Consider the following 22,813-nt stretch of genomic DNA (forward strand, 5'->3'; position numbering starts at 1 on the left):
CTTCTTTAAACTTAAAACCAGCAGTTTTAGTGACTTTATGCATGCAGGTAAGTGCTCTCACACACAGCATAGACCAACCACCCTCCCACCCTGCTCCCTCCCCCCTCACACCTCCAGGACAGCCATATGGATGCACATCAGTGTTTGCACTTTAATATAAACCATGTCATATTCCCCATGACTTCAGCATACATAAGATAAAGTCCAATTAAAAAAAAAAAAAGTTCCAGCACAAGCTTCCCCATAGCATGAGCACCACACAACTTGCAGAAAGTCCCTTGTTTATCCCTGGGTTACAGTGGAAGCTCTAAGATCCCCCTCTTTTCCCCACAGCAACGAAATAAAACAGCTTAAAAAAGAAAAAGTGGGAAGCGATATTCAATGAATACACCAGCATTTAAATTAAGGCAGAATAAATAACTGTTAAACATCAGTGATGGGTGTTTTCAGATGAGTACTGGACCCTGGCACTGCTGGCCACCCTTTGCTGTGCACTATCCTGTACTCCACGTGCTCCTCACAGTTGTGTTGATGTGTCATGGGCAAGTCAAGCACATGCTGTGAAAGACACCCCCCACCCCAAGCAGGGTTCAGCCATAGAGTTATTTTTCCAAGCAATTCAGCCTCTTCCCCACCCCTTTGATCTGGGATATTCCTCCCACACATTGGCTCCTCCATAACAGCCTCCTTAGTGCTTCAGCAGCATCCTAATTCACCCAGAGAGATGATCCACTCACCTTGGGGAGAGACTGGCTGGCATCAAAGGCCCCAGTGCAGTTCAGGATTTGCAGACCTGCAGCTGCCTTTGGAGCAACAATTGGTGAACAGTTTTCCCTCAGCCCAGCTCAGCCCAGAATGAGTGGCTTAAGTGACACAGTCTACTTAAAGGAAGGAAGCCAATATTCATGGTTGTGTGAAGAATTCCCTTCTCAATTGAGTAGGTGGGGAAAGCAGTTGGACAGAGCTGGGCACAGCTCCCCAACAAAAACAAAAAGGAAAAACAAAGGGGAAAAAGGTGGCCAGTTACAGGGACATGGCTGTTGATGTGAATGATGGCACATACCTCAACCATAAATACAACCACAGGGTGAACACAATTCTGCCAAGTAGTACAAGACACTCAGAGGGAAAACCATAATCAGTGTCCCACTTTCTCTGCCAGGGAAACAGTCCTGGCAGGGAAATATTTGGGGGAAATCCACCAAACAGCAAAAGTTGAGCTCTGTTCCATCCCAGCCAGTTAGTGTGTTAGTCCCAATTTCCTTAAGCCATGAGCAAAGGACAAAATCCTCTCAAAAAACCAACAGAAAACAAACAAACAAGCAAACAAACAGAAAACCCAAAAACCCAGTCAAAACAAAACAAAAAAAAAAACATAAAACCTATTCATTTAAAATCTGGCTTCTCAAAGCCTTTGTAAAACTTAGATGTCCTCTTCAGTTGGTGCATAAGAAAATCCTAAAAATGCATCTGAGGCACTGGAGCTGCTGGCTGCTAGGTCAGGTGTGTGGGTGATGGAGGCAGAGATTGCTTCTTGGGTGAACTCTGGATCAAAGTGTCGCAGATCAGCTGGACCAGCCTAAGCCAAGGAGCAGAGACACACTGTCATTTTGAGTGAACAGAACCCAGCCCCTCGTGTTCAGACAGTCCAACACAGCTGCTGTTCCAGAAGAACCATCAGCACTGCATTTACAGTTCCTAGTCCACACCTCAGAACCCTCAGTGTCAGCATAAGGCATCTACAGAAGGGTCCCTTTTGTACTCCTATATATAAAAAACCAGAAACACCCACTTACCACATTGGGGTTGAATGGAGGGGTAATCCTCTTGTGGTACAAATCATCCCAGTTTATTGGGCTGAAGAATACATGGTTCTTTATCTCAAGCTGCATAGAAAGCAGGGGGAAATGTTAGACTTCTGCCAACCCTCCTTTTCCAGCACCTGCCAGCTGGTCTCACAGCATTAAAGAGTTGAAGCAAGACTTGGAGCTACCACATACCCATGCCCACAAATCCTTAATACATGAGGGTCACAGTCCAGTAATCCCTTGAAGGGAAATGACCCATCACACATTGGTATCCCTAGCTTGCCACCACACCTTTCTCTCTGGAAATCCAAGACAACCTCATATGCCCCTTTTAGGAGGCTGGAGGGACACACTGTGTGGAAAGCTTTATCCAAGGCAGTGGCGTTATCATAAAAGAAAGGCTCAGAATAGAAAGCTTTCCCATCTATTCTCCCTCCTGATCATAGTGGAAGCCACCTACAAAGTCTGTTTTGGCACCCAGCCTCCTCTTCTGCTCCTTGTGGAGGAGTCCCTGGAGGATGTCACAAGCTGCTACCGTCTTGGTTCCTTGGATCTGGAGTGGCTTGTGCAGAATGTTGTCATACATCTGAGACACATCCCGGCTGTAAAAAGGAGGCTGATTTGAAAGAGAGGAGAAGCAGCCAGGTAAAACATGAGCTACCATAAGGTACCACACATTGCAGATCAAAAATGACACCTGCTGTGAGTAGACGAGGGAGACCTGACACGTCTCTGCTCAAAAGTACAATGGTATGATTAAACCAGGTCATCTAATTCAGGATTTAGTCATCTATCAGGTACCATGTGAACACCAGACCAACCTCACACCACAGCTTTGAAAATAAGTTCTCTACCATGTAAAGTAAAAGAGACCATTTCTAAACTTACCAGTCCAAACAGCATTTCATAGAGGACAGCTCCTAGACACCACCAGTCTACTGTCCTGTCATAGGGCTGCTTCTTTAGCACCTCAGGAGCCAGGTACTGGGAAGTCAGAAGCAAACATTTGAGTCAAGCTATAAAGAAGGGCTTTGCCCTTGTATGTCACAAATCTGGCTGCGGCTCAAGCTGAGTAAATGCATTAGGAAGCACAGAGGTGCAGCCCCCAGTGTTCTTCCAGGCTACTGAAGGTTTTCTTGCTATAGAGGACTTGTACAAGGATTTGCCACCCATCACAATTCAACCAGCAAACCTGTCCCGCACTGACACATCACATCCCTAAGAGGCTCATGTGGTTTTGAAAAAGCTGCTGTTTTCAGTCCCAACAAGACTGTCCAAAACAGCAAAACTACCAATAACCACCACCAAGGGGCAACAGGCAAGAATTTGAGCAGTCTGCAGAATAAACAGCCTCCCACAGAATTATCTCTATGTACTATCAGGTTCTGTCTAGAACAGGAAGACACCAACACACATGAAAACTAGAAAACAAAGCTCAAACATTCCTACTTGGTTCATGCTGTGCTATTGCATAAGAGGCAATTTCCTGCCCACTTCTGCTGAGCTTGAAAACTGGAAGGTGTGCTGTTCGCAAACCCTCCTTCAAGTTGTCTAGGAAGAGCAGCAGGAGAGGTGTATTACCTAGGCTGAAGTGCTACCAAAATCCTCAGCTCAGCAAGAAGAAGGAAAAAAACCTCCAAGAAGCCAAACTGGAAACAGGTTTTCACAAAACCTGGTTGGGGGACATTGGAGAAAAGATATTTTTTCCCTTCTGAGCAATGTTCACATTCCAGAGGGGAGCCTGGTCCTCTCCTCTGCACAGGGCATTTTGCAACTCATGCATACCAAGTACACATAGGAGAGCACAGCAAGGTCAGGTGCATGTCAGCAGCAGCAGGTTCCCTGTTTTGCAGCTCCAGGGTATTGGAGCAGGTAAACAGCCTGCTCACAGGCTCCCAGGGTCAAAGTTGCCTCCACAGATACCCGAAACAGCTGCAGTTTCACAAGTCTGGCCATTTCCGAGTGCAGGGATCCCTGCCCTTGATAGCACAGCAATGTCAGAGTTTAGCTGTTACGGATAAAACCATCTCTGATGAGTAGGGAAGGCCTTACTTGAACTCCAGTTTCAGGCCAACAACCTCAAAGAGCCTAAGGCGGTCTAATTTAGAGTCCATATTTTGAGATGCTACATAAGCTGAAGACTCAGAGCAGCAAATCACAGCAAAGCCCCAGCATATGCTGTACCTCAGGAGTGCCACAAAAAGTAGAAGTTGTCTCCTCTTGCTCCATTCCTTCTTTGCACAGTCCGAAGTCTGTCAATACTATGTGTCCCTAAAGAAGAGAGGAGTTTCAGCCTGGCTCACTCTTCCTAGAGAGGAGACAGGGTTTCCAAGTATTTGCCTTCACATTGCATCTCACGGGGGTTTTAGTTCCCCACTGGTCATCTCTCTCCGCTCCCTCCCCTATGGACATCCTATAGCACAAGTACAGGAGCCTATAGAGAAAGTACAGTCTGGATTTTTTTTTGTTTGTTTGTTTTATTTGTCTACAACTGGATAACTATGAAGAGATCCATCACATCTGTACTTTGCTGCTGCTTTATCCCAGAGATTGTTTAATAGTGCTCACCACCAGAGTAGCAGCAGGGACCCTGTTCTTCACATCCCTGATCCCTGCCCAGAAGTCAGGTCCCAGCTTTTGGGAATGAGCCCAGCCCCACAGTGTTTGCAGTTCTGCAGAGGGCAGGCTCAATCCCCCTTGCAGGATCTGCACAGAAGTGCAGTGGGGCAGACATACAAAATCCATGCCATGATGTGAGTTATAGCCCAGCTTGCAGAACCACAGCCCTCTGTTTATAGTCCTGATGCTTTTAAAGACAGAAGGAAAGTAGCCCAAGCTGTGAATATACCTGGCAATCCAGGAGAATGTTCTCAGGTTTTAAGTCTCTGCAAGACAAAAGGTGCTGTTTGAGCAGATTTGGCCAGATACTTAGAAAACATGAATCTGAAACAGCATCAGCTAAGAGCAGGAGCTAACAAAGCCTCCCAGTCCAGACCTTCTTGAAGTGCAGATTCCCATCAACATACACGCATGCAAACATTGAAAGGCTGCTGACATACAGGATCAGGTGTTAGCCTGCATTTCTGTGCATAAATTGTTATGGAGCAATGATTTCTCTCTTATTGAGCCAGGGGTTTTGATATTTTTACACTTAAACATTCTTTCTCCTTCCCACTATCAGTCTGAGAGTATTTATTGCCCACCAGGTCCTGTGCAGACAGGATCTTTCTTGAAAGGGTAAGTGCCAGCAGCACCTTTAGTCAGTCTTGTCTGGGGTAGGAAATTCTTCAGCTATTTCAGTCCTGAATATATTGCAGGGCCCCAGGGAAGCCCTTTCCCTCCCCAGCACTGACACAACCTTGCTGGGCACACTTGGTGGCCTTGCCCTCCCCAGCAGGACACGTGTCTTACCTGTAAATGATGTTTAAGGAATGCAAGTACCCAATTGCACTGGCAACTTCTGCAGCATAGAACCGGGCCCGGGGTTCACGGAAACAGCGCTCCCTTTGCAAGTGGAAGAAGAGCTACAGCCAGATGAGAGGGTTGATCATTTTTCTAAAAAACTGAAGGCTATCTGGAGCAAGGCTGAAAGCCAGCTACTCAAGTGAAAACGTCTTTGCAGCAAGTAGCGCACAAATAACACCAAATGAGCCCAAACCAAGCCCCTTTAAGCAGCCCAAACACCTTCCTATAAATTGCTCCCTTTGTTCTACTCTTCATTCCCCCAAATAAATAATTAATTCTCTGAAAAACATCTTCTGCTGATCTAGTTAAGCTCCTAGCTTAGTACAGCTCACGTACTACTGGTAGCCTAGCCACAAGAAGTGATACATGCCTAGATCTGAACACAAGATCCCCAGCATAAACTCTATTTGGGCAATAAATCCACGTTACCAATATCTCCCAGCCAGTTTCAGATAGTACAGAAAGACAGCTGGAAGAAAGTGAGCTTCTACAGCACAGAAAAATTCTATAAAAGTGTGCTGACATCGCCCAAGCACACTTGGGTGACACAGATCCAGAGCTGGCCCACAGGTGGGTTTTGCCTAAAGCTCACTAGCATCAGTATTTCCTATATTCTCCATAGGATTTTAAAACACCCCTAACACATAATTTTCTCAGCATCCTTGCTTTAGGAATCATCTGGCTCAGGTCCTAGTCAGCAAGATCTTCACTCAGTTTACAGATGAGGTAATGCCAGGTGTTCCTGGCTGCTCCTTTCTGGCGGTCAAAGCAGCATTATACCTCAACATGATTATCTTCTGACAAGAAACAGTTTTAGGCAATAAAGCAGCATGTTTGAGAAGGATCAAAAAGGAAGCCTCTAAGTGCACTCACCTCTCCTCCATTTACATAGTCAAGTACAAAGTAAAGCTTCTCCGAGGTCTGGAAGGAGTAATGGAGTCCCACAAGGAAGGGGTGCTTGACATTTTTCAGCAACACATTGCGCTCCGCCATGATGTGATTTTGCTATCAAGAAGCAGACAAGGCATTAGGGTTTCAGGCAAGGGTCCAGCCCAGCCTGTCATAGGGGCTCACTGCTGTTTTCAAAATGGGTGGAGGTTGCAAGCCAAAGAGAGTCATTTCTAGCCCCGGAAAGGGAATCACTCCCTGCTATCTGACCCATTTAATCTCTGTTCTTCATGTTCCCATAGCACAGAGAAATCCATGTCTAACATGCAAATTGCCTACATGAATGACAGCCACCAGGTACCCCAATTGCATTACCAGGATAGCTCATACACTGACCACTATTTGCAGAAATAGCCAAGGAAAGCAAACGTACCTCCTTTTTCTTGAGGATGGTTTTCTTATGCAAGACTTTCACTGCATAAAAAGTCCCATCACACTTGCGTTTGGCCAGGAGAACCTGCAACACAAGGTCCTGGTTACGGGTTTCAGCCTCACCTTCTGCCTTTCGGTTAGTGTTTCCTCATTAGCTCAATAGTCTTGTGCGTGATTACACTACTCCAGAGGGTCAGGTACAAAGCTTTAAAGACAGTTCCAGACCTGTGAATTCTCATCACTTTCTCATTGCCAGAAAAAAAGCATGCAACACCTCCACATACATCACTTAGACACTCAAAAGAAAACAGTTTGGAGCATTTGGGGAGACAGTTCCATTTAAAGGGGATCCAGGCTGTCTCCCAGGTTCAGGTTTGTCTGGAGTTCTTTTGCTACCTGAAGAAATCTGAAGCTCATTTTGAATCAAGCACTGCTCCTTATCATCAGCACCCTGAGCATAAAGCACCTCACACTTCAGTCCTTAAAGAGATGGCAGGACAGCTCAGAGTAAGAATGGACTATGAAAACCCTATCTCAGGGCTTACCTAATCTCAGCCATACTCAGGCTAAACACCTCATGAGACATGCAAAGGACACAGCTAGAAATTCCTTTAGCAAGATATTTGCTTTCCACGCTACAGCCCACCTGTAAAAACCCACTTACTTTTCCAAAGCTTCCTTTGCCAATAACCTTCAGAAAGTCAAAGTCTGTTGGCTTGGCACTGTTAGACAAGAATGAAATAAGTTAATGTTTCTGGGAGAGAAACAGGCAACAGCAACACTACCATCAAAGCAAAGTTCCTGCTTGGAAAGATGAGTGTTTGTGAAAGGGATTAAAGGGCACTGGATGGGTGACCCTTGCTCCCAGCCACCTCGGGATTCACACTGTGTATGTCAGTGGACCCAGCACAGCATGAGCAATCCCTCAGCAACCCACATGCTGAACACAGCAGCAAGTGAAAGCACCTGTCAAGAACAAGTGACACCTTTAGAGAGGACACTTTTTCTAGAGAAAGATAGTCAGGGAGCCAGCAGTTACAAAGAAGATCTTCCCTCACTGTCTCTCAAGAGAGATGGGACAAGGGGCTGCAGATATGGACAGGAGAGGATGATTATGATAACAAGGACCAGCTACAGCTTAATGTCTTGAAAGCTGGTGCACTGGTAACACACATGGTGTTAAAGGCCAAGTAATGTAGTTGTTAGGACTTTTGCAGGCACCACACATGTGAGAAACAGAGACCATCTGCATTCCCCTGCCAGACCTCTTCACACTCCACACCCTACCTGGCTTTACAGGGAGCTTACTTGGGGTTAGCAGAAGGTCCAAGGTTGATGTTGTCAGTTGGTGTTGAAGGCTAGAGAAGATAACAATAATGTTAGTCACAAGGACCATGCTGCAGGCTGTGCTTTCCCTTCCTCAATACAGCATCCCCTCACACTGAGCCATTGATAAACACCCATCAGCAAGAGACACAGTGCTCGTTTTGGCAAACTTTTAACTAAGGCCACTTTAGGTGGCCTTATACACATCCAGCTCCGTGGAACTACCTCCTCCCTCTTCCCAATGACAAGGAGTACAGACACACATACTCTTCCTCCTCCCCAGGAATCTTCCCCTCCCCAGACTCTGGGAGCATTATGTCTTGTCCAAAAGGCTATATATGTCCTCTCTGCTCTTCTTTTTTTCCACCCAGCATCACCCACAAGGACAGAGCAGCAGTAAGACTTCCAGCAGGCTAACACAGGCTCTCCTGCTTGTTTTTCATCTAAAGACACCAGCCCCTTTTGTCCCAGAAGTGAGGATTTGCTGGTTCAGAGCCCTGATCTCACCTGGGTGCTTTTGTCTGGGCTCCGGGAACGATCCATTAAAAAAGCAACTCGTTCAGCACTTGGAAAAAGAAGAGCAAGCTAGTGTTCAAAACAAAATCCAAGAGAGAAACATCTTCACATCATTAACTTGCCAGGGAGCAGCACAGACCCTGGTATGTGCACCTCTCCATCATAGGAGGGCTCAGCTGAGTTCCCCAGCTACTCCCTTGGTAGCACTGCTACCCCCCAAGGGATGGGGGTGTACACCCTCCAGGGGAGGCAGTGAACACTGGGAGCAGATTAGGGAAAAAAGGTTCATGGATGCACAAGCGTATAAATACCACGGTTAGCCCTTGACTTGAAATAGCAGAAACCAGTCAGAACACCAACATGTGAGGACCAGCACAGCCCAGCAGGGCCAGGTGAAGTCACAGCCCTCCTAGCTGTGGCCAGACCCCTCTTGAGGCAGGTGCAGCCCCCACCCCACTGCACAGTGATGCTGCAGCACCCAGCCCTGCAACCCAGTGAGTGCCCCCACAGGGCAGCCAGGAGAGTCCAGCTGGGTCCAACCACCACATGCCATCAGGATGGCACCTGTCAGAGGCCATTCCCCCTAGGCCAGGTCAGACAGGGCAGCTCGGGGCTATTGACTCTGCAGGGAAGAGGAGCTCAACATGGCAGCCAGGGCTGGCTCAGTGAGCACAGGACTTATCTACCTAGTGCAACTACTGCTGGGGTTGGAAAACCTGGACTCAAACACTTGGTGGTTCAGATCTGCCCTGATCAGGCATCACTGGGGATGGGTGGGTCCCCCCACCCTAGGGATTCTCCCCCTTTGGTTTAGAGGATTCCCCCATGCTCCTTTCAAAAGCCAGAATTAAGGAGATAACGAACAAAACAAGCAGCTCTGTTCCCTTCTCCCCTGCCCCAGAGAGCCGACTCCCACTCAGCCCCACCAAGCCCTCAAACACTGCAGGGAAGCTCTGAAGGCTCTCATCCCCACAGCCACCCTCTGTCTTACCACTCCCAAAGAGGGGGCCCAAAGAACCCACCAGCCTCCTCACATCTCACCTGTGGGCGTTCCCTCTCTGTACCCCCACATGCCAGCAGGCACAGACCGCCAATCATCCCCAAGCCCCCCTCCCGTGCAGCCAGGCTACCCATGGCAGGAGATGCCAGGCAGCAGTGGATGCTGGCGGCTGTCCCTGAGCACTGCCCATATCTGCCCGGTGCCAGCCAGCTCCATTCACCACTCAGCCAGCGCAGGGGTTATCGGGCTGAGCTGTTAAAGGGCTCTCATCCCACTGAGAGCATTTTATACTCACTACGAGCAGAGCCTGGAGCCGGAGGCCTTGATGGTTTGCCCTATCCTCTCCCGGCCGTGCTTGATGAGTTCTGTGAGGAAAGTTGGAGCACCGAAGCCGATTAGCTGGCAGTGTGATCACAAGTGCACAGAGGCACATTTGTTCTTCACTGACCTTGCTCTTCTCTCCACAGCCACCCTCCTCCCCCTTCCACTCACATACCAAAATAACCAGGAAATTATAGGAACCAGGACATCTTCCCTCCCGGCCCCACCAGGAGCCCTCAATAGCTCACAGGACAGGGATAAGTGCCACAAAATGGACACCGCCTCCCACAGCACAGGGAACTCAGGCTAGAGCACCACTGTCAAGCCCTCCTGAGCCACTCCTGATTCCGGGAGGGGGTGGGGAGTGGGGGGGTGGGGGGGTGGAGGGGGGGGGGGAACAAGGAGAGTTCCCACAAGGACGATGATGTCACATACTTGGCACATCCTTGGCACATCCACTGTCCCTTTCATTCAGGTCTCTGCAAGTAATTAGGGACATGAATGAAACCTTTCAGAGCCCTGCAGGAGGTAAGCCAGCACACACACATCACAGTGAGTGACCTGCCCAAGGACACGTAGCCAGTGCCAGAAGCGGGGATTCCCACCACGGAGCATCCCTGCTCCTCAGCCGTGTGGGTGGTTGCCACCACTCATTATCTTCATCACCTCTCCCTTCACAGAGAGGCAGTCCCAAGCCTGCTCCCTGCTGCACAGGCTGAGCCAGAGAGAAGCCCAAGAAGTGCAACCTGTACAGAGGATTTCCTAGTTTTGCTTAGTTCTGTCACTGGAGGGAAAGGAAGACTCAGAATATTCACAGAAACATACATTGCCCTGTCCCTCTAAAAAAAAGGGGGTTTGTAGACTCAGGTAAGTTGTCATCTTGGAATAGCTCCTCAACAGACCGAGGAATCAGCAGCATCAACCACCAGAGACTCTTCCCCTGGGCAAAGAGTTTGTAGGACAAGTTTTGAGGCAAACACAAGCCCATTGCAGAACCCCTCCTGCATGGATCTTTGGGTCTGCTAGGCAGAGGGACCTGTGTGCTACCAAGAGCCACTGAACTGACCCCAAAAGCAGGTCTGGGATCTGGGTGCAGCTCTGATAAGGAGCCAAAAAACTAAGCTGTGGGTTTAGAGTTTCCAAATGGATAAGAAAAGAAAAGCAGAAACTTAAAGCAAAACCCACAAATCATGCAGTGAGAGAGTTTACAACACCAGGCTGGTCTGAGCCCCTGACCTTGTCTGTACTTTGTCCTGCAGCAGATACAAGAGCCTGTCTCAGCTGGCATCCACAAGGAGGGACAAGATGCAGGCAGCACCCAGACAGATCAAGGCCCATTTCCTCCCACTGGGCATAATCCTTCTTTCCCTGACAGTCTGACTCTCCTCCAACTTACCGAGGTCTGCTGAAGGTCATCAAACACCTGCCTCAGGCTGCATCTCTCCCAGAGTCTGCGAGCCAGCCTGGTCTGATATCATGGGACATCATCACTGCTGTGTTTGGAGCAGGCAACACTCACTCAAGGCTCAGGTCCAGGGAGAAGGTTGGCACAGAGAATGGCCGGGGTACACAGGTGTGTGTGGACAAGCCTCAAGCTGCACTGGCAGCAATAGGTAGAGGAGTGAAGGCTCCCATCGCCTGCTCAGGAGCCTCTTACCAGAGCAACCCAACCTATAACCTCACTCCCCCTCCATGCATTGCTGCCATTCATCAGATGATACAGCCCGTTTCCTCCTAATCTGGGCCCCCACAAACTTGGGTTTGGATCCAGGGTCAGCTTGCTGCCACTGTTCCTACCCTAGACTCCAGGGAAAATACTGGCTCAGACACAGACGGAGATGTCGCAGCTTGGGTATCTTGGAGACCACACAGCCAAGCCACAGAAAAAAAAAAAAAAAAATCAATCTGCCTTGGAGGTAACTTATTACCAGTACAAGTTTCTGACTTGCTCCAAGGGGCTTGGACAAGCCAATTCTATCGAGGTCTCCATAGCCTGCAAGTAGGCAAGAACCTCTTCCAGCCTGGCAGCCTGCGCATGCTTCCTTCCATCAGCCCCGTTCTGCTCCACTGCTTCTTTGCTGGAAATAAAGCCACTCAACAAGTCCCTGCTGACCAAGGGCAGCATTTTCCAACAAAGCGTGTTCATTAAATGGACTTACTCTGAGACTAGAGCCTGTGCACTGAAATACCATGCACATTTTTAGTTTATGTATATCCCCATCCCATATCACTCTCTATTCAGAGAGTTCAGAGCCACCTTTCCCAACCGCGGTTCACCTTCAATGCCAGGTTAGTTTGTGGTCTAAATCTCTGAAGCAGTCAAGTAGGCTTTTCCTGATCACTAGTAAACCCTACTCCCCTTAAAGCACAAAGATTTCCTGAGCGCACACACACTGAACAACAGAACCAGAAATAGGTCACGAAAATACACTGGAATCTTTGGTTATACATGCCCGGCTGCATTCCTCCTTGTGCCTGCTGGCGCAGCAGGAATGCTCCAGGCATAGCCAGGGCCACAGAGAGCATCAGCAAGCAAGTCCAGGAGTTCCCCCAATATGATGTGACTATTCCACACTAGGAACACAAACTCCTGCACCCCACTCTCCCCTCCTCAAAGACCCCCAACTCCTGGCCAGAGCAATCCCCCAGGCAGCAGGAACCCACTCACACAACACAGAGCTGCTACTTACAAGTTGGAGCAGTTACTGCAGCTATGTCTCCCCCCACCACACATCCCTCAGCAACATACGTTTTCTTCCCAGCACGGCACAAGCAGCTTCCTCTCCCTTGCACAGTTCTGGCAGTGGTGACCCACATTCCCATGCTAGCCCAGCATTATTTGCTACAAACACATTACTAATGCAACACGTACCTTGTACAGAGAGGCAACCTCACAGATTCGTCATCTGTGAGCTGCCTCCCACCCTCCTCCCGGATGGCACTGCTCTCGGCAGCCTTCCCTACCTAACCCAGATTGCAAACCCCTCCAAGCAAGTCCCTCATCCCCTCTCGCTCTGGGAAGGGCTGGCTGCCAGCACGGAGAGGCAAGGAGGTGTGGCAAGCTGTCACTGGGACAGCAGGTGATGTTTTGGAGGAAGCATAGAGTTTGGAGAGTCACCTAAGGCAGGCCACAGCTTCCACCCAGCACAGGGGCTGCTTGCAGCTAAAGGGGGGAGATGCCCCAGTTTCATCTCAGAGAAGGAGCACAGAAGGGTGATTCCTGCAAACGCATGCTTTTACTGGGGAGAAAAAAAGGCTCAAGTTTTCCCCTGCCACAGATCTAAGAGATAGCTGCAAGCCACCATTTTACTCCACTTTCATTCCCATTGAGACACTATAGTTGTACACAGCAAGTCCAGGAGCAGGTTAGGAAAGACCTGAAAGCACTTTTCTGCACTCAAGGAAGCTCTCAGCCATCCTCTGCAAGGCTCCTGGGTTGCCCAATTTTCTCTTACAGATCCTCTACCCTACACCCCAGGGACACTGCAAACCAGTGTAGGAAGCCAGCCAAGCAGCCCTGGCTCTGGGCAAGCTGGAGCCCACTGACAAACAACTCTCCAGATTTTTGAGGAAAACTACATGCAAAACTTAAAGAAAATAGCAGGTGGCTAAAGCTCGCAGCATTTTGCAAAAAAAAATCCTGTGAAAATAAAAAACAAAGCATCCAACATACCTGGGAACACATCTACCAGTGGAGGCCGAGTCCTGAAGCATGCAAAGCAGTTCACAACCAGTGAGTGCTGAGACCCTTCATTTCCCATACTTCCCATCTTTGTATCAGCCCGCCCAGATTGCCCCGGCAGACCAGGAGCCCAAGGCTCTTTCTTAAAACCCAGATGGGAATAGGCTTTTTTTCCTGCAGCAGTCCATTTAGCCCCTGGACACAGTCATCCTCAGTATGGCCATACCACTACTGCTGCTTCCCAGCAGCCCTTTAAAGCAAGCAGGAAAAGCTGACCAGCTGCAAAAGATGAAGAGATACCTGCCAGCTATACCCAAGGAGTTAGAATTTAGGTGGGAGGGATAGTTTTGGATGGGGAGGGAGAGGTGCAGGTGCTGAGCAGGAGCAAATTACATCCTGGCAGGCAGGACGTATTCTGAATAATTTTTTACGTGTTGGTAAGCTTGAAATCTGTCCACTGTCCTGTAGCTTGGAGGAAGGTCAAAACTGTCATTTGACTCAGGTCAAACCCAGAAGATGCTGCTCCTTCCAGTGTCCTGGGTGGCTGCAGCCAGGGCAGCAAGGACGGTATTAACTGCAAACATAAACACCTGAGGAGGGGAAGCATGGTGATTTGAGACAGCAGAGACTAAGCAAAAGGAGATCTGGAAGAAGGGCTGTCTTCTCTCTCTTCATTAAAAATAAAGCAGTCGCTTTTTGCTTCTGTTGTAGTTTCCTGTAAAATCTCCCTGTAGAAAAGTGGCCTATAGAGCGAGTTCAGTGGTGGGTGCAAGGAGGTAAAGGCAGGGGTGTGGGCAGAATTCCCTGAGGGAAGCAGAGGGGCTGGCCACCCTGGGACAGATCCCTCATGCCAGACTACAGCTACTAGGAAGAAATCATCTGGAATAGGTTATGTGCTTGTTGCCATGTGTAATGAGGGAGGGGAAGCAGCATGTTGCTTGAAATATTGTTCTCTCTCAGGTTGAAGCCTGATTTTTTTGCTTAGCCAACACCCTCAAGCTATCAGCATTTTCAGCTTCCAAGAGTATCTCCTAATATGTTTTTCTTTTCTCCAGTTTTGCCTCCACTTGAAGTGAAATGGTCAAGTTTGAGAATACTTTTATCAGCTAACTTACATTTTCTAGTCAGTGTCTTCTGCTTCTGTTTCTTTCATGAAAATCTTGGTGTCATCAATAAAATCTACGTGATTTTCTTTTCCATGGAAAAAAGCATCTTTAATTAAAAACTCGTTTTCTATGCAAAGAAGAGGAAGCGGAAGAATCCTCTAAGGAAAAGTTTTTACAGCTAAAATGCATAAAATGCCTAATCTGGTGACAGATACTGGCAGGCAAAGTGATGTTGGGTTGGTTTTGTCCATCCTACCTGTGCTGTTTGTGAGGGTCACTGACCCTCAAGGGCTGTGCATGCACTGGGTGTCACTCAGAGCCAGGCATGTGATGCAAAGCTGCCTCCATTGCACACAAACACCTCCTGGATTCCCTGCATGTCCCATGGGAGCTGGTCTTCACACAGTCTTTGCTGGACAGGGTGAGCCCTGGCAAAGGGCTGTGACGTGAGCCCAAGTGGAGTCCACCAGGAAGATGTACAACAGGGCTGTGCCCTCTGCCAGCTGCTCCGCAGCCCAACGCTAGTAGGAGACCTCCATGGGGAAGCCTTCTCCATGCCCTATCCATCCCCAGGGCTTAGTGACACCGTACCAGCCAGAAGCATTACCCTTTGTCTTGCCCAGAGCAGTGGAGGAGGGCTCCATCCAGGCCACGAACATAAGCCAGCTGGAACAGGGTTAGGAGCTCAGCTGCCAGCACAGGGTGTCCTCGGGAAGCAGAGCACGCAGATGTTTCTCCTCCTGCAAATGTGAAGGGCACAGGAGTAAGAGCAGAAACAAGCCCTGAGGTGCAGCACTGGCTGCTCACCAGCTCTGGGACACCGGGACAGCTCCCCAACACTTGTCTGGCCAGCATCCACCCGCCAGTCAGTCTGGTGGAGATCACCAAGGGTGCTCTGCCACTGTTTCAGTGGCAAATTGCTTTGGGACTGGCAGATGGAGAGCAGTGGAAGAGAGCTAGGTGGTACTGGCTGGCTGTTTGGCTTCTTTACAACAGAAGAAATCTACACTAAAACTGTTAAATTCACACATTTCTGCTCTTAGGAAAGGATTTTGGGTTTTGATGAGGAGTTAAGACCAAATTAATTCTCCCTGTACCCAGCGTGACTGCCCTGACACCGGTGGTTCCCTGTCACAGGAGAAGACATTCTCTGGAAGCACAGGGACACGGGGCCAACCAGGAAATTCCCAGTGTAGTGCAGGTCCCCACCTGGGAATTCAACATCAGATGCCACCATATTCCTGGAGAAGCTGCAAAGGGCTTTGCCCTGCAGAGCCCTGTGACTTTCCCTGTAGTGGTGTCCTGGGCAAACATTTGTCCCCATGATGGCAGACAGGAGGGGGACAGGTAGATGTGAACAGATTCCAGCCCACCTGGGCAGCCCTCCCTGTGTCTAAGAGATGAAAGTTTCCCCCTTTTCCTGCCTTGTGTGCCCACAGCCAGCCACATCCTGCAGCAGCTCTCCCCCCTCACCCAACACTGCCCCTTGCCCATGTCAGTGTCATGCTGAAGGAGCTGCTGGATGTGAGAGTGTTTGCAGGTCACACACATCACACAGGCACGTGTCCCTGCAGGTGCTACTGGCACGACCATGCCCCCTTACAGCAAGACTGGCCTTGGCCCATTCCCCTGCCCAGAACCTGCATGCTCCTAAACAAAATTAAACAATTCTAATGAAACTGGAGATCTGTTGATGTAAGAGCTGGGTTTTGTGAGTGTTGTTGGTCTTCTGTGCCAGGCTGCTCTTTCCCTGCCCTCAGAGAACATGTAGTGCCAGGAAAACCTCTGATGGACCTGAGTTCAGAGGTGAGGAGCAGCTTTCAGGCAATTTAACCCCTTCTATGCACATCTCCTGACAGGGCATGCTTCTCCAAGCCCTGTAAGGGGTCAAGGGCTGCATGGTCCTTCCCTGGCTGAGTTTGGTCCTCCCATTGGGGCCATCCCTGGCTGGTGCCACTCACCCTGCCACATTTGCAGCTTCTCCAGGGCAGGACATGTCCAGTGGACAACAGGCCCAGCCCATTGTCTCTACCCACAGAGAAATACCTCCCTCTCTCTCTTATAACATTTTATGTGCTATTTTACAGGGAAAGGTAATCCTAATTTCCCTATCTAGTAATATCCATAACCACAATCATAAAAGTATCACTGAAGAGGAACCACACAGTCCTGAGCAATCAGAATTGCAGGGAAGGTTCAGGTAAAACTAAAACAAATATTTGTCTAGAGTGCACAAAGCAAGTTTCCATGGACCTGCAGTGAAAGGTGACCTAAAATGTTTGGCTACTCAGTTACCTCTGCTGGGTAAGGGCTAGCATAGGATAGTATGGAATGGGATAGGATAGAACAGAGATAGGATGTTCTTTAAAAGCTCAGAGCCTATTTCTTCATTTTAAGGATGATTCATTAAAGACTAAATAGACTATTGGTGACCACTGCAGATCTTTAAACTATTTCATTCTTTTTCCTGCTCTCTATGTTTTTCTTTCAGCTTCAAAAACCCAGGCTCATGTTTTGCCTTTGATTTTGCTAGCAAATCCCACAAGGGTGCTGGGGTGTTTCCCATGTTTTGGAGAAAGGAACCAGGAGGAGACTACTGGGGATCAGGTTTTTATTCCAAAAGACAGCTAAAGTGGGTTTGAGCAACTCTTGCAACATTCTGTCCCTCTGCTTCTACAAATATTAACACATCAGAATATTACTGATCTCTTGTAAAGCCTTTACGTCTTCTGAGGAATAAATTCTGGAGTTTATTATTGCCATTAAATTAATTGGCTGGGACTTTTTCGTTCCTAAGTGCCTTTTATGTGTAGGCACCGTCTCAGTGAATAAATTATATGCAGTTGGAAGCAACCTGACTGTAAGGTTGCTGGCCAGCCTTGTCCCTGGGGAAGGTGCAACTCCTGCTTGTTGCCCTCTCCTCTCCTCCCCAGCAGCACTTCAGGACACATTACAGCTTGTGCTTTAGAGCCTTTCTTAAAAAAAAAACCACAAACCCTCAATTCTGTTTTTTGGGGTGAGCATCTCTTTTCCTCTGCAGCACAGGTCAGTCTGATGCAGGGCACACACTCAAGGCCACCACTCATATCTCAAGCCCTGAGTGTGACCAGCCTGGGGGGCCAAGGGCAGAGAGGCAGTTTTCTGGCTTGACTGAGCAGGGCTTAGCAGCTTGGAGACAGCTCGGGGAGCTGCACTGCCCAAAACCAGGCCCCTCTGACACATCAATGGGTTCATTAGAAAAGCTTGTGGGTGCAGCATTCCTCCCAAATGCCTTCAAGACCCTCTCCCCTGCTCTGCCCCAATCCCATTGCCATTCCTGAGAGTGGCCACCTCCGTCTCCTCGCCATAGGACCCATTTTCACCCCTTTTTATCCGCATGCAAATTCTGGGAAGCAACTGCTGGAGACTGTCTCCAGCAGAGCTATGTATACTAGATCTGGTGGACAGCCCAGTTCAAGTCAAGCCCATGAGCCCCTCTACAAGAGCAGCAAAGCTGTGCTGAAATCTGCTGAGCCTGTCTCTGCTCCCCTGCTCTGGCATCCAGCAGGAACAGCCCTCCCTGTCCTGCCATCGGGGGGTTTGGGAATGCCCTGTTAGAAGGCTGCTGGACACAGCACCCCTGAGCTTCACCAGGCCCAGCCCCAGAGACTCACACAGCCTGGGACACCACAGCCAACACAACCTGAAATATCTGGAGCAAATCTCACCCTTCTAGTGCTGGTTGCAAATGCCTGTGCAGGCCCAAAGCTCCTTTCCCTGTGCAGGTGGCTCAGGGACATGGGGACACACAGTCAGTCACCAGCTACCTCTGCTGATCTGCCAGCTCTTGAAATCACCTTGGTCAGAAACACTCATGGGTGCTCCCCGTGGACCTCACCCAGGTGAGCTGATGTGGGGCTGCATGGACAAGCAGGGTGATGGAAGCTCCTTGCGATGGAAGTTTCCTGGGGAGGCACAGTTAATGCCAGAAATCTTTTCACCTAGTACAATATTGCAGGAGGAGCAAGGAGGCTGCTTGTCTTCTCTCTGGATTTCTCCACAGTCGGGAAACCACCCCACTGCTGGAAATCAACCTTCCACCACTTCCAGCTGCTGGCCCCAAGCAGCAGCTCTCCCACAAGCCAGCCAGGTTTCCTGGCAGCAAGGGCGAAGTCCTTCACAAAAACTTCTGCTTCTCCCAAAAGAGTTCAGAACTCATCAGAGGAAGGAAAAGTCTCAGTCATCCCAGAGAAAGCAAATGGGCATTACCTGCAGAGAGCGAGGTGTGGGGAACAGGGCTCCTGGGATCCAGCAGCAGGGCAGACAGGCACTGCCACACTCCCGCTGTGGGAAGCAGCATGTACCGCTCTTCTTCCCGTTGTTTTTATTTTGGTAATTCAGCCTGAAGGTCGAAGAAAAAGTCCGAAGGAGTGGCTTGTGGCAGGCAGTAAATGATTACCCTGGACCTCTCTCAAAGGGGATTGAGGCACAGGGAGCTGGGGGGGGAGAGGAAAATCCCTCCTTGGGGGGATTAGAGGGCAGCTCGCTGGCAGGGAAGTGCAAAGGGTCAGAACAAAGTGCTCTGTTTGCTGGAGGCTGTGCCAGGTCACATGCTGGGTCCTAGCAGAGGTAATGAGACATGTATCACCTCCCAAATGCCTGCAAGACCTCCTGGATGTGGATATGACCTGTTGCCAACACACCACCAATCCATGGAGCTTGCCAGCCGGGAAGGAGTGGGGTGAGGTGGAGCCTTGTCCTCCAGCAGCACTGCGTCCGGGGCAGGCCATCCAGGGCCTTACGTGCTTGGGTTGTGAGGTGCAGCAGTCCTACAATGCTCCTTCTGCTTCTCGTGTGACCCCCCTCTGGCTCCATGCTCCCCATCCTGGGCCACATGTACACAGGAACAACCACCTGAGCAGCTGTCAAGGACTGAGCTCCATGGGCACATCAGAACTGAGGCCAGAGGAGCCCTCTTGGAGCCAGAATCTACTGCCCTCCATTTGCGCCCGCCCCCATTTACTCCCTGGTTCTCTCCTTGCCCCTCTGCAGGGGCAAAGAGAGAACCAGTGGGCACCAGTGGTCACCACCAGTGGTCACCACATCCCTGTGTGGGGGCCCAAATAAGAGTCTGATGGTTGAACATGTTGGTGGAGTCACTGGCAAAGACTCCATCTCCTTACCTACAAGCTTCAAAGATATATAAAATCAGACGGTGGAGAACATCGGTGTCACCATCCAGCATTTTCTGAAAGACTCTGGAATATGTGATATGAAGCATTCGAAATTCACAAGGCCGAGACATCCAGTTGCCACTGCAGCCAATGTCTCTGGCCCCATGTGTGTGGGAAGAAGGCAGAGCCATACCTGCCCCCTGTGAGCTCCAGCACCAGCAGCAGCATGTGGGGAGGAGTGAGCTCAACCCTCATCTCGCCCCAGCTCCCACTGACAGTTCAGTTTGGGTGGCACGGCTGTGTGGGTTCATGAGGATAACAGAGATTTGGTATTACCCTTATGTCTCAAGGGAACAAGTCCAAACAGAGGTCCCTATGGTATTTGAGGAACCGTAAAGACAGAGAGAAAAATAAATCTGTTCCCTGCTAGTGCAGAGAGGGCCTTTGTTTGTCTGGGTTTCAGAGTGAGAAGGTTTAGAGGAGTGCTGCAGCACATGACCAGAAGCTATGAAGCTGCAGACAAAAGCCATTTGGAACAGAGATCAGACTTTGCCATCGTGCTGGCTTTTCAGAAGATTTCTGCTTTGTCCGAGTTAAACCTGCTGCTATTTTGGGGGTTATTTTCCTCACTCCACTGCAGCCCCTGCTGTAAGGGCTGTACATGTCCCACAGCGCCCATGCACGCTCCCACTGGTACCAGCACAGCATCAAAATGTCTGCTGCGGCAGGCTGGAGGGGTTGCCCATGTTCCGAGCCCAAGTCACAAGGGTTGCACCAACAGCCACACTGGCTCCGGCCACGGACAAGTTTAGAGGACAAAGCCTCGGCTTATCGCTCGGCTTGCTGAGCGGGCTCGTTTCGCAAGCTCGTCGCACGTCAGCCGGGAGCGCCCGTCGGCACCCGGCAGGAACACAGAGGGAAGAGCTTGAGCAGAGCTGACAGCGAGACAAAGCTCATTGGGGCTCTCTGGGTAATCACTGGCTCCACCACAGATGACAACTGCAGCGAGCCAGCCGCTGAGCTGCTCTGTCATCCCTGGGAGCCGCACAGCCGGCTGCCAGGCATCGCGGGCGAGGCATAAATGCCTCGCTGAGTTCCTCCAGCCAGGGGTATCTCCACTCCCTGGAAGCGGGGCTTGTTGGGGACTGTGTCTAGGAAGGACTCAGGGATTTGAGGTGCCCTTGCAGGGACTGAGGGCACACTCTACTCGCACTTCCCTGGTCTGCACCCTGAGGCACAGGAGCACGAAGCCCTGACTTTTTCCCTATTGTCACAAAAAGGGCACAAATCTTCTTAACAGCCCCAAATATAGTCAAAGCAGGAGCCATTTCTGTTCACAAGGAGTGGAGGGGGGGGGCAGGGAAAGGAAGTTGCTGAATTAGGTTTAAGACCTCTGAAAAGTTAAAGCTTCATAAAACGGTTTCCATCATCATGTGTCCTGAACCAGAGAACATTTGGCCCCTGTAAAACACAAAGACCGTGACAGGTTAGTCTGTGAGCATCCTGTATTCAGACACAAGCAGCTGCCAGCAGGAGAGGAGAGCCAGCTGCCGTGCTGCTGTGGCATGGCATGGCATGGCGTGGCGTGGCATGGCAGCCAGCCTGGCTGCGTCCCTTTGCTTCCCCAGTGCAGAACACAGAGAGAAAAAGACCCTCTAACCACTGCGTGCAGAACAAATGCAAACCACAGATGTGCAGAGGAGTGTGTTAATCTGCCAGGGTTCCTCAGCTCTCCACTTACTCCCAGGATCTGATACTCTCAGCCCTGCACAGGGCAGGGAGGTGGGCTGGATCTCCTCCCACGCTGGTCCCTGAGGAGAAAACAAGAGCTGGAACAGATACCTCAGGGCAGAAGAAGAAACAGTTGGCACACCTGAAGGGAAGCCCCTCACCCAGCTCCCCAGCCCGACTGGCTCTCCTCATCCCGGGCGGGTGGATGCGGTGGCTTCGGGCCGGGCGCATCCCGTATCCCGGCGGGTGGATGCGGTGGCTCCGGGCCGGGCGCGCCGTCGGGCGAGGGCGCTGCGTCGCCGCGGTGGCCCCGGGCTGGAAGCGGGAGGGGAGCGGGGGGCGGCCGCGGGAGTCGGATCGGGCTGCGATTACCGCGGCGGGGCGGTAATCAGGGGTCACCTGCATCGGGATGGGGGTAGTGGTGATGAGGATGAAAATGATGAGGACTGGGATGGGTGAGGACGCAGATGATGGGGATATGGATGGAGATAAGGTTGAGAATGGAGACAGGACATAGATGGATATCCCCAGGAATGGGCACCGCGGGGAGGGAAATGCGGCCAATCCGGGGGGCAGGTGTCCCACTACGATGCCCCCCCCCCCCCCCCCCCCCAGCCACGGCACCACATGTCCCTGACCCCAGACGGAATAGACTCCACAGCTCCCCTGTTCTTTGCTTTCGGAGGCTGCCCGGGAAACCGCCCGAAATGCGTTTTCCTCCGGGCAGGCAGGGATATCCCACCCTCCTGCCCGCAGCCCCTTTCCCGGCTCGTGCCAACACCCCCCTCCCACCCCCGGTACCGCATTGCGGAGCTGCCCGTTGCTACCGGATCGGGCGGGGGAAATGGGAGAACACCTCAGCCCCTCCCGGCGCTCGGCGTGATTTGAGGGCAATAATAGGAGCTCCACGGGGATCTCAGCTGTGCCTGTGCTACGGGAACGCTGGCGGTGGGTCCCCCCATCCTCATCCTCGCTGTGCAGCGGCAGCGGGCGGACAATTAGTTGTTGTAGCTTTTAAATCGCTGTAAATCGAGGCGTTTTCGATCACAGGTGTGGACTGCGGGGCTAATCCCCGCTGCGGGAAAAACAGCCCCGGGGGGGATCAACCCCATGCTCCGCACCCCTGGGCAGGGTTCGGTGAGTTTGGTTCAAGCCAGGGGTACCTCCAGCCCTTTATTTCGTTTATTTCTCCCCCTTTGTTTGCGACGGGGTTTTCTTCCCCTTATTCAGAGAAAAAACTCGGGGTACATCTGCAAATTCCATCCATCCCTGGAGTCTGACCACTACAGGGTAAAAGCAAAGCTGGGCTGAGGGGTGAAAGCAGCCCCCCCCAGCTGTAAGTCGACCCTTTCCCGAAGTATAAGTGTCCTACCTCTTGCAAACAG

At 50.6% G+C, this 22,813-nt stretch overlaps 1 protein-coding gene across 5 annotated transcripts; it reads right to left on the reverse strand.

The window, feature by feature from the left end:
• Window positions 1-127: 127 nt before the first annotated feature.
• Window positions 128-21,270, reverse strand: SGK2 (serum/glucocorticoid regulated kinase 2). 5 transcript variants are annotated; one of them, XM_064673583.1, is made up of 15 exons: window positions 18,793-21,270; window positions 15,152-15,284; window positions 9,731-9,800; window positions 8,427-8,504; window positions 7,902-7,951; window positions 7,258-7,315; window positions 6,595-6,678; window positions 6,147-6,278; window positions 5,220-5,332; window positions 4,657-4,693; window positions 3,993-4,079; window positions 2,697-2,792; window positions 2,269-2,424; window positions 1,797-1,886; window positions 128-1,579 (listed from the first exon to the last, which is right to left on the reverse strand). In XM_064673583.1, exons 1-15 carry the CDS (start codon window positions 18,881-18,883, stop codon window positions 1,424-1,426), a joined length of 1,431 nt encoding a protein of 476 aa, XP_064529653.1. In that variant the 5' UTR covers window positions 18,884-21,270; the 3' UTR covers window positions 128-1,423. The 5 variants fall into 5 exon arrangements, with proteins under 5 accessions (XP_064529653.1, XP_064529656.1, XP_064529655.1 ...); XM_064673586.1 differs by having other exon boundaries at window positions 8,427-8,484; window positions 18,793-21,267; XM_064673585.1 differs by lacking the exon at window positions 9,731-9,800 and having other exon boundaries at window positions 8,427-8,484; window positions 18,793-21,269.
• Between the last annotated feature and the right edge of the window lie 1,543 nt (window positions 21,271-22,813).

The sequence above is a fragment of the Pseudopipra pipra genome, chromosome 17, assembly GCF_036250125.1.
Source record: "Pseudopipra pipra isolate bDixPip1 chromosome 17, bDixPip1.hap1, whole genome shotgun sequence".
In the NCBI taxonomy this organism is placed as follows: Eukaryota; Metazoa; Chordata; class Aves; order Passeriformes; family Pipridae; genus Pseudopipra; species Pseudopipra pipra.

Coding starts and splice junctions, on each gene's coding strand:
- SGK2 (XM_064673583.1), bottom strand. CDS start 18,883: ATGCTGCTTCCCACAGCGGGAGTGTGGCAGTGCCTGTCTGCCCTGCTG. Junction 6,679..7,257: donor GCAAAGGAAGCTTTGGAAAA/GTAAGTGGGTTT, acceptor CTTGTGTTGCAG/GTTCTCCTGGCCAAACGCAA. Junction 5,333..6,146: donor ACTATGTAAATGGAGGAGAG/GTGAGTGCACTT, acceptor ATCTGGCTGTAG/CTCTTCTTCCACTTGCAAAG.